Source organism: Etheostoma cragini, chromosome 13 (genome assembly GCF_013103735.1).
Source record: "Etheostoma cragini isolate CJK2018 chromosome 13, CSU_Ecrag_1.0, whole genome shotgun sequence".
NCBI classification, from domain to species: Eukaryota; Metazoa; Chordata; class Actinopteri; order Perciformes; family Percidae; genus Etheostoma; species Etheostoma cragini.
Window position 1 is genome coordinate 25841136 of NC_048419.1, and position 11396 is coordinate 25852531.

The window sequence follows — 11396 nt, forward strand, 5'->3', positions numbered from 1 at the left end:
GGAGGGAGGGAGGAAGGAAGGAAGGAAAGAAAGAAACGGCATCAGCATCAAACAATAGACTCTAAAGAAGATGGACACTCGCTCCGTCTGAGATTAAAAGCACGGCGTACAGGCTTCCCGGCGAGCAGCGTGAAGATGCGCAGCCGTTCCTCGGGCAGGTAGCTGTCGGTCTGCATGCGGTTCCAGTCGGAGACCTGAAGGGCCAGCAGGTCCCGGCAGTACTGAGACCCCATGGCCTGGGACAGCAGCAGGGACAGACGGTGGTCTCCTGGGGACAAACAGCAGCGTTAGCTAAATCTAATCGTGTTATACGTTTATAAGCCGACGCCAAATGGCCAGCTAGTCCTCCTGGGGTCTAAAATCAACATAAATCAGACAATATTAAAACATTTCATGACACATACAGGAAAATAAAACAAATAAAACAGACTAACAAGTCCCTCCTGGTGTCCTCGGGTCAAATTTGACCCATTTTCAAAAAGATCAGAGATTTGGGTTTAATTTCAACCCGAAAAACTGAACTAACATGGATGGTTCCCTACAACGCTCTTCACAAGCAAAACAAATCATCAGTTTAGTGCCTTCATTGAAATTTGGGGTTTATGATTAAATGTTATCAGCCTGGGTGGCGGACAAACTAAGCCCCGCCCACAACATTTGAGGTCAGGAAGTTCATATTCTGACTAGAGTACGACTACGTCGGGCTACAATTTTATAGCATTTGGAAGAAAAAAATGACAACACAACGTTGATGAAAATGACAAAAATAGCAAAAAAAATGAAAACAAAAGTTTGAAAAAAAAAAATCGACAAAAAAAGTGACAAAAACATTAATAAAAGTGACAAAAAAGAGTTTGTTTTTTAAAATGTACAATTTCATTTTGTTTTTTTTGTTTGTAATTAGCAAAAATATTTCATGAATTTCCCAAATTTCATATGACAGTTATGTTGTAAACCCTCTCCTCCCATTGGGCGGTGACGGTTTAAACCCCCCCCCCCCCCACCTTGTTTCTGCGCCAGGCGACAGGCCTCGCTGATGCGGTTCCCCGTCAGGTAGCTGAAGACGGCCTCCGTGTGCCGGCCCTTCCCCACCAACGCCACCTCCTCCTCCACCCTGCAGGCGGCGCCGCGGGACAGCCAGGCGGAGAAGGTCCGCCTCCTCTCCAGCTGCTGCTCGTACTCGCTGGGCGGCTCAACCTCTGGCTCCTGGTCCGCGGGACCCAGCCGGCCCCACAAGGCCTCGCACAAGGTCCAGACCTCGGCCCAGTAACCCAGGATGGCTGGGGGGGGGGGGGGGGGGGGGGAGGAGAAGCAGAATCAGGTCTGAATGCTGCGATTTGAGACGCCAGGAATTTACAATCTGAGTAATTTCACATGGGGGCCAAGACAGTTTTGGGGTGTTTTCTTGGTTTTCTAGTAAAATACAACACAGGTTTTAATATATCCTTCTATAATATGGTTGATCCTTCAGGCCTGAAGGGTAACTCCCCCACAACATGGACCCTATTCCCATGTTCTGGTGTCTGTGTCTGATGGGAACCATAGTCTTTGAAATGGGTCCAGTATAAAACAGGAAGCAAAACCTACGTAACACACATCTGAGCGGAGGGGGACTTTTTGTATATTTTTTAACATCTTCAAATAATTTCTCAAACTTGTATGTCTGAAGACACTGGACTCATAATTTATGTTAGATGTCTTTTTATAGCCAAAGGTTTTATTATTATTATTATTATTATTATTATTATTATTATTATTATTATTATTACTGTTAATATTGTTTTATTTTTCTCTCTATACTGTATTTTTCTTGCTGGAAATTTCTACACAGACGCCAAGTATCGATCTTTTACTATGAAGAATACATAAGACTTAAGATATTACTTATTCACAACTGTGTATGAGTCCTAAATGCTAATTTATCTTTGATGTATTTGTATCGTGTTATTTACTTTTTACTGTCTTGATTTTTAATTTGTTGTACAGTTTGTATTTAAAGTGTATTCTTGCTGTAAAGCACTTTGATGGAAAGCTCTATAAATAAATGTATTATTATTATTATTATTATTATATATTATACATGTGTTGGTCAGTTGCCGTTGCAACAATAACTTGTGAAGTGAGATGAACAAACAGAGAAATGTTTCTTTTTAGATGAAACAAATGTTAAGGTTCCTTTTGGGGACGTCATTAGAAGTTGGAAAAAAGGTTCGAAATTGCTGAATATTGCATGTTAAATCCCAATAATATTGTGTTGTGGTATATAAGTATTGTTATGTTGTTGTCTGCTGACCCCCCCCCCCCCCCCCCCCCCCCCCCCCCCCCCCCCCCCCCCCCCCCCCCCCCCCGGTACTCTGAACCCCCCTGTCTTACGGTCGTGGTCCCGTTGCTCGTCGGCCAGGTCTCCGATCCACTCGGCGTACTCGTGCAGCGCCGCCACGCCGGGCCGCGGCCGCACCACGGGGCAGGCGGAGGCGTCGGGGGTGTCCACGACGCTGTGCTTCAGACAGATCTCCAGGGGGCGCTGCAGCACCGCCCGGCCCTCCTCTTCCTCCTCCTCTTCCTCCACTCTGCTCTTTCCAGCCGGAGGCACCAGACCAACCAGCTGCTCCAACACCACCTTATAGGGGCTCTCCATCAGCCTGCAAGACAGGAAGCACCACACGGGTTCCTTTAGGGGTCTCAGATTTAGGTTTTATAGAGACATGGTAGAGGTGTCTTTTAGGTTTTATATGAACATAAAAATAGGTTAAAAACGGCAATAAAAAGTGTTGATTTTGACGGGAAGACAACACAAGTGTTATAAATTGTGAACAAGTGTCTGTCTGTGTGTGTGTGTGTGTGTGTGTGTGTGTGTGTGTGTGTGTGTGTGTGTGTGTGTGTCTCTCTCTCTTACGGTTTCCTGGCAGGTTTTGGCAGGAAGCTGAAGTCCGTTTTGGTGAGTTCTTGGCGGTCGAGCGGTTTGGTGGGGGGGGAGCTCAGCCGGTGGCCGCAGTGCGCCAGCGTCCAGCCGGGGCCCCACCCCACCCGAAAGGAACGACCCGCAAACAGGGCGGCATCCATCATCAAACTCCCCTGAGAACAAAAACAAACAATAAAATGTGTCTTTTGTCTTGTCTCTCCAATAGTCTTGCATTTCCAGCGCTGTGGACGAAGGTCTGGCTACACCACAGATGCATTCTGGGATAGGAAAAAAAAGACGCTCTGGGTTGTCGGCATTTCTTTTAACCAATCTCAATCGCCTCGATGGCGCTAAGCTCCGGACGCAGTGACTATGGCTCTGCAACATAGTCTCTGGAAGGACCTTTTTTTGGTTACTTTCCTGAGACTTGCTTACTGTTATTACACACATTACACACCGGCCTGAACTACACACACGTGCTCATACATGCACTAATGGAGAGATGTCAGAGGGGGGGTTGCCCCTGGAAAGGCGGCCAGAGCAGTTGGGGGTTTGATGTCTTGCTCAAGAACTGACCCCGCTCCAGCAACCAGTCCACCACCAGACTTTGGTCCGTATGTGGACTTGAATCAGCGACCCTCCGGTTCCCAACCCAACTCTCTACGGATCGAGCTACTGCCCTGCCCAAAATCCACGGTGGATTACATCAAGAGGTGTAAACTGCAGGTTCTGCCATGGCCTTCACAATCTTCTGACCTCAACAGAATGTAAATCTATGGTGGACCCTAAAAGGAGCAGAAATCTCAACAAACTGGAAGACTTGGAAGTAAGAATGGGCGAAGATACCTCAAGTGTTTCCAAGCTGGGATACTCAAGGGGGGGGGGGCAGTACAAGGTATAAACTCTGCAGGGGGTACAAACTTTTGCAGACGCCATTTTTGTTGTTTTTGTTTATTTTGAAAACATAAATAATTGAAAAAAAATCTAACTTTGTGACATATTATGCGAATGTCTAATCACTCATGTGATGCCTTTTGGAGATTTTTCCATCTTTTCTTGGCTCTTTATGCACATTAACACACATTTTTACCTGGGGGGCCCAAACCTTCAAGCCCCGCTGAACGTGTTCCATCACCCCCACCACCATCATCTCACAAAGTCAAAGACACTTTGTACATCGTTCCTTTTTTGAGATGTTGTTATTAATATAAAATGAAGTACGAACCTTCCCCTGAGTGACCGACTCTTTGAGGGGGACGGGGCCCCCCAGCCGCCGGACGCCCACCGTCCGGACCGATGGCTCGGGAGCTCGGGGGGGCAGCAGGAAGGATGAAGGGCCCGGTCCGGCCCAGTGTAACGACCGGGACTGATCAGTGGCTGCTGGAGACCCCCGGGACAGGGAAGGAGGACGGGGGGAGTCGGACAGCTGAGAGAAGAGGCCGGACGTAAAACGAGTCTGAAGGAGACCGCCCACTGCAGAGAGAGAGAGGCAGAGAGAGAGAGAGAGGCAGAGAGAGAGAGAGAGAGAGAGAGAGAGAGAGAGAGAGAGAGAGAGAGAGAGAGAGAGAGAGAGAGAGATCCCTGAATAAATACAAGGTTAACAAAATAAAACAGGAAGTGGCTGGAGGTGGGCGGTTGGTACCGGTGGGTCGGCCCTGAGGTCCCGGCAGGATGAGGCGAGGGGACGAGACGTCCGTAGACGTCTTCATCGCTCCCTGATTCTGGAACTTGTCGCTCTCCTCGTCATCCTCGGCAAACAGAGACGCCTTCATGATCTGCCGACATAACAACAAGACTCAACCACGGGAGCACGGTGGAGTGACGCACTTCTGGTTTGCAAGGTCTCAGGGTTCCCCTGGGTCAACATCCCTCAGGGTTCCCCTGGGTCAACATCCCTCAGGGTTCCCCTGGGTCAACAACCCTCAGGGTTCCCCGGGGTCAACAACCCTCAGGGTTCCCCGAGGTCAACAACCATGAGGGTTCCCCGAGGTCAACAACCATCAGGGTTCCCCTAAGGTCAACAACCATCAGGGTTCCCCTAAGGTCAACAACCTTCAGGGTTCCCCTAAGGTCAACAACCTTCAGGGTTCCCCGAGGTCAACAACCATCAGGGTTGGGTTCCCCGGGGTCAACAACCTTCAGGGTTCCCCGGGGTCAACAACCTTCAGGGTTCCCCGGGGTCAACAACCCTCAGGGTTCCCCTGGGTCAACAACCCTCAGGGTTCCCCTGGGTCAACAACCCTCAGGGTTCCCCGGGGTCAACAACCATCAGGGTTCCCCTAAGGTCAACAACCATCAGGGTTCCCCTAAGGTCAACAACCATCAGGGTTCCCCTAAGGTCAACAACCATCAGGGTCCCCCTAAGGTCAACAACCATCAGGGTTCCCCTAAGGTCAACAACCATCAGGGTTTCCCTAAGGTCAACAACCATCAGGGTTTCCCTAAGGTCAACAACCATCAGGGTTCCCCGGGGTCATTAACCCTCTGAGACCTACGGCCATTTTTACACTTCATTGTGCGTTTGGATTTATTCTCTAAAATAACTTCAACCCTGTTGTCTACAGTCAAGATATGAACATCATTGTCTTCAGGACAAACTGGGCTATGAGAATATTTGGGCAGCAGTGACGTCACTTCAATGTTAAAAATGGTTGTAGGACCTTAAAGACAAATAAAACTGAACATGAATCTTCCAGATATGTACTGATATCACACACAGAGCAGTACAAGCTCAGCCAATCTCCTCTACCATTATTATTACTACTAGTGTTCACCATTACAATTTCTTAATCATGTAAATACTGTTTCATAAAATTCCTTTAACTATGTAAATACCGTACATATCCACACTGCTTATATTCCTACTCTGATATTTATACACTTTGTGCGCCTGTACCACAGAATCTCCCTTCAGGGATCGATGAAGTCTCTGGTTTTGATTCTAAAAACACTTCTCGTGTCCTCTGAAGAAATCATCATCATAACTTATACAGGTGACAAAATACATTTTCTCAAAAAGAGTCCAGACGTTTTTGCCCTCATGACATTTACTTATGCCAATAATCAACATATGTAGTGATGCACTTCCTGTTTGCAGCGTTGACCAAGTTCAATAAATGACTTCTTTAAGATCTTTGTAAAAGCCCTTCGGATTGTTATTATTATAAAATAACACATTTAAGACCTTTGAGACCCCCCAGGTACCTGGAGTGCGTGCGGGTTGATCCCCAGCGAGGACGCCATGTGGCCGGATGCAGAGACGGCGTCCAGCTCAGCGTAGGTCAAACCTCCGAGCTTCCCGCTCGCCACGTCCATCGCCCCCGGTAACAGCTGGTCGCTCTCGTCCTCTCCTCCCAGCATGCTCTCTGTCGGGAAGCTCTGAGTGATGTCGGCCATGTCGCTGTCCAACTCCGTCACGCCGCCCGGAAGATCCACGACAACAGTCGACTGAAAGAAGGAAGAGAGAGAGAGACACACACACACACACACACACCGACAAAGAGAGACACACACAGTCAGACAGACAGACAGACACACACACAGTCAGACAGACACACACATACACACACAGACAGACAGACACACACACAGTCAGACAGACACACACATACACACACAGTCAGACAGACAGACACACACACACAGTCAGACAGACAGACAGACACACACACAGTCAGACAGACACACACAGTCAGACAGACAGACACACACACACACAGTCAGACAGACACACACATACACACACAGTCAGACAGACAGACACACACACACACAGTCAGACAGACACACACATACACACACACACACAGTCAGACAGACAGACACACAAACACAGTCAGACACACACACACACACACACACACACAGTCAGACAGACACACACATACACACACAGTCAGACAGACAGACACACACACACACACACAGTCAGACAGACACACACATACACACACACACACAGTCAGACAGACAGACACACAAACACAGTCAGACACACACACACACACACACACACACAGTCAGACAGACACACACAGACACACACAATAAGAGGTCAAGCCAACAGTATTTAGATTATTGTGAACTTTATCAGAGACTTTCAGGTATTTTCTAACTGGTTCCAGCCAAACTGACTGGAACCCGTAATAACTGACCAGAGGATTAGAGCTTCCCTCTCACATTTTACATTGTTTAGAGTAGTTTATTATTTTATTTATGTTTAGTTTTATTATCTCACGTTGCCTCATCCACTGATCTCTGGCCAATGAATCATTGATTCTTCTCATGTTTCCCTAAACTCAATATTTTCCATAATCATAACATCTTATTGTTAAGACAGACGCTGATGTCCGACTTCACGCTGCGTTTGATTCTACCGCTGGACACATCCAATCAGCAGACGTTAAGAAGCTGATCTTCACACAAACTTTACAGACCAAAGATTAAATGTCATCTTCATTAACTTTATTAGTTTCTTTCATTAAAGTCAAAATAAGAAAATTACAATTCATGTCACACAATCATGAAGCAGGTTAGAGCCTAAAATGTTTGACTCTACAACTTAAGGTTAAACATGATTTAAACTTTAAGGATAGACAAGAAGCTCATTAAAATATACTTCTGTAATAATAACACCTGCAGACTCTGTATGCCTTCATGAAGAAAACAAACATCAGATCATACAAGGCTTCCTGACGGTAAAAATAGGTTTTCTATGCACATCTGTTAAAGTATTTGTTACAAAATAGGACACAACCCCGTACTTGCATATGCACGTGTGTGTCTCTCTGTATGTCTGTGTGTGTGTGTGTGTCTCTCTGTATGTCTGTGTTTGTGTGTGTCTCTCTGTATGTGTGTGTGTGTGTGTGTGTGTGTGTCTCTCTGTATGTGTGTGTGTGTGTGTGTCTCTCTGTATGTCTGTTTGTGTGTGTGTGTCTCTCTGTATGTCTGTCTGTGTGTGTGTGTGTTTGTGTGTGTGTGTGTCTCTCTCTGTATGTCTGTGTGTGTGTGTGTCTCTCTCTGTATGTCTGTGTGTGTGTGTGTCTCTCTGTATGTCTGTGTGTGTGTGTGTGTGTCTCTCTGTATGTCTGTGTGTGTGTGTGTGTGTGTGTGTGTCTCTCTCTCTGTGTATGTCTGTGTGTGTGTGTGTGTGTCTCTCTCTATATGTCTGTGTGTGTGTGTGTGTGTGTCTCTCTGTATGTCTGTGTGTGTGTGTGTCTCTCTCTGTATGTCTGTGTGTGTGTCTCTCTCTGTACGTATCCGTGTGTGTGTTTGTGTGTGTGTGTGTGTGTGTGTGTTAAAGTCTGCCCTCACGTTAAAACCGCAGCAACCAACAGGCTCTAGCGCTGGTTTAACCCATTAAAAACATTTAAATTAAAACCTCGGCTGTCTGTAATCGAGTGACAGATATTTGTACTACGACTGCTGCAGTATCGTCCTCTGATGTGTATTTGTTACTTTTACTGATGAAATGAACTCAGCGAGGTTTCAAATATGAACGCACATGCCAATAATAAACACAGAAAGAAGCAACAAGAGCAGAAAACCCTTCACACTGTGTACTGCTGCAGTGTTTCCCCCAGAGCTGTACAAGCCGATCTCTCCTTCACACCAGTAATAACGCCTCCTATCCCCCGTGTTTCCCCTCCACTCTCCCTGATTGTAGGGAAGTAACGCGACTAAGAGGAAAACCAGCTTTAAAAAGTGATATATTTCTACATTGAGTGCGGCGGATCCAATTCATGTCGGTGTGAAAAGTCGTTCATGTGGATTTTGGATAACTGATAAATACTTAAAGAAACTTGAAAGCTCCACTCTGTCTTTCTCTAGAAACACCGACGTTCTACTCCCAAGATATTTGATTTGTCAGAAAGACATTAGATCTGAGAACTACATGTCAGATTAATATATTTTTACAGGATGGAGGCAGACATCGTCTCTACTCCTGCACCCGTCTGTCTGCTCTCACCCAACCCGTCTATCCCCGTCCAACGCTCTCACACCGGTTACTGTCATTATCAGAAAGATTTTCACTTTTGCAATCTGCAAACATTAAATATTTCATTTTCCCAACAGCTTTTGTCAAGTTTACCCTACTGAAAAAGTGTAAAAAACTCTAAATCTCGTACTCGAGATCCTTGCTTTTGGATTATCTTAGTGTGTGAAAACGCTAAGGTATTAAACTGCTTTAAGGTTCTCATCACCAGGCCGGAGAAAGGACCCAAACAGCTTTAAAAGAGTCTCCTGCCCCCAAACAGCTGGGTAAACGCTCCGTGACGTGAGTCGTCTGCGGTGTGTCAGTGCGGATGGGGATGAGTGTTGATGGGCGCAGGCTGCTCTACCTGAGCCTGTGGCGCCACCTGCTGCTGGGAGGGGGGGAGGTGCAGCTGCAGCCGGGAGGGGGGAAGGGACACCGTCGTCTTCAGCTTCTTGGGGTCAACCTTGGCCGGGACGTCCTCGTCCTCGTCAGAGTCCTGGAGGCCATACTTGGAGAAATGGGCGACCTGAGAGACAACGTAATGGGAGAATTACATAAGACAATGATTTTATTTCAATAACTGTTCATTTATTAAGTCACTTGCCATTAGCAGGTGTATAATGCTGATATGAGGAGGTGTATAATGCTGATATGAGGAGGTGTATAATGCTGATATGAGGAGGTGTATAATGCTGATATGAGGAGGTGTATAATGCTGGATATAAGACCAAAAGGACGACTGAGAACCCTAAAGCACACACGGTTCTTTGTTCCAGAACCTGATGTGAGCAGCAGGGACTGACCTCGAACACCCAGGACCCGGTCTCGGTCCTGTACTCCAGGAAACGGGCTCCCTGTTTCCGCGAGGCCTTCTCCAGCCGACTCTCGTAGTTCATCTCCGTCAGACGCTCGGGGCTCCGGATCTGGGAGCACGCCGTCTTGTCGTTGGGCCAAACGCCGTCCAGAGTCACCTCCGCTCGCCTGCAACCACACACACACACACACACACACACACACAGGATCAGGACAGGAAGTGGTTTATTAACATACCTGGGGCACAATCAACCTCCAAACGGTACGCTCTGCTTTGCTACGGTTCCCGCTAGGCATGACTAATCAACGATGGATTATTGATCATTAAGAGGTTGCGTTTCGAGAGTCTTGAAGCAGTGAAATGAATTTCGCTGTGTGTAATCCATAGTAGTTTGTTAATTCTCCCGACGATCGAGTGAGAAAATGTAATGGAACGCCCATTCCTAGTTTCCACGACACGAAGCGGCTTGAGGATGTTTATTGGCTGTGTTGAAGGTGATATCCAATCAGCAAACACCTGCTAATATCAAGGAAGAGTGTGCAACACGTGTTCAACACATCTGACTTTGTTTCAAACAACTTTTAATGTCTGGTCTGGGGCGCGGCCCTGGTCTGGGGGCGTGGCCCCGGTCTGGGGGCGTGGCCCCGGTCTGGGGCGCGGCCCCGTTCTGGGGCGCGGCCCCGGTCTGGGGCGCGGCCCCGGTCTGGGGCGCGGCCCCGGTCTGGGGCGTGGCCCCGGTCTGGGGCGCGGCCCTGGTCTGGGGCGCGGCCCCGGTCTGGGGCGCGGCCCTGGTCAAGCATTACAAGTCATTTCCTCCCCCGACCTGCTCTCTCCTCCCCTCACCTGTTAAGCCCCTCCCCCTGTGGAGGCTTGTTTTTGTCGTCCGGGTACACGATGACCTCCTTGCGTCTGAAGTGGACGATCTCGTCGAGGTTCAGTCCCGTCACGTTCACCTCGCCGGGGAAGAAGATGGAGCCGTAGCCTGTGAGGGCCAATCAGAGCACAGCGGTGAGACATATGTCCAATCGAGAGAGCGGGGCACAACACAAACTCAGGGCGCGTTGTTTTAGAAAAAAAATCCCACATGTTGAAAACCTTGCAGCTACATGCTGTTGGACAGAGCTGTCTTCAGCGAGAGAGGAAAGGCGTTAACGTGGAACGCAATCACACTTCCCTTTCTTGTGGACACTACTGGGCTTATGTGTGTCTGTGCGTGTGTGTGTGTCTGTGCGTGTGTGTGTTCACTACTGTGTGTCTGTGCGTGTGTGTGTTCACTACTGTGTGTGTCTGTGCGTGTTCACTACTGTGTGTCTGTGCGTGTGTGTGTTCACTACTGTGTGTGCAACGGACTGTGATGTTTTACTGTAAACATCGTCAAGTGCCAACTTAGTGGACATGGCCCAACCCTAACGTACAGTATGTTGCAAACAGCTTCTGAAATAAGGAGCTCCAATAATAATAATAATAATAATAATAATAATAATAATAATAATGCATCCTTTATTAGTCCCATAAGGGGAATTTACAATTTGTTTCACACACAATTGACACACGGGCCTGAACTACACACACATGCTCAATAGGTGTGGGTGTGTGGGTGTGTGTGTGTGCGCGTGCATGCCTGTGTGTGAGTGTGTGTGTGTGTGTGAGAGTGTGAGAGTGTGAGAGTGTGAGAGTGTGTGTGTGTGTGTGTGTGTGTGTGT

General features: G+C 47.6%; 1 protein-coding gene across 1 annotated transcript in view; it reads right to left on the reverse strand.

Annotated features, from left to right (window-relative positions):
* nup98 (nucleoporin 98 and 96 precursor) overlaps nucleotides 1-11396 on the reverse strand; it is a 31729-nt gene that overhangs the window by 5093 nt on the left and 15240 nt on the right. Inside the window, exons 18-27 of the mRNA XM_034890878.1 lie at nucleotides 10537-10675; nucleotides 9683-9860; nucleotides 9244-9405; nucleotides 6107-6349; nucleotides 4545-4677; nucleotides 4128-4375; nucleotides 2897-3075; nucleotides 2374-2642; nucleotides 1005-1280; nucleotides 111-268 (exon numbers count right to left, since the gene is read on the reverse strand). Of these exons, the coding sequence (XP_034746769.1) occupies nucleotides 111-268; nucleotides 1005-1280; nucleotides 2374-2642; nucleotides 2897-3075; nucleotides 4128-4375; nucleotides 4545-4677; nucleotides 6107-6349; nucleotides 9244-9405; nucleotides 9683-9860; nucleotides 10537-10675 (1985 nt within the window). The remainder of the gene's footprint in view (nucleotides 1-110; nucleotides 269-1004; nucleotides 1281-2373; nucleotides 2643-2896; nucleotides 3076-4127; nucleotides 4376-4544; nucleotides 4678-6106; nucleotides 6350-9243; nucleotides 9406-9682; nucleotides 9861-10536; nucleotides 10676-11396) is intronic.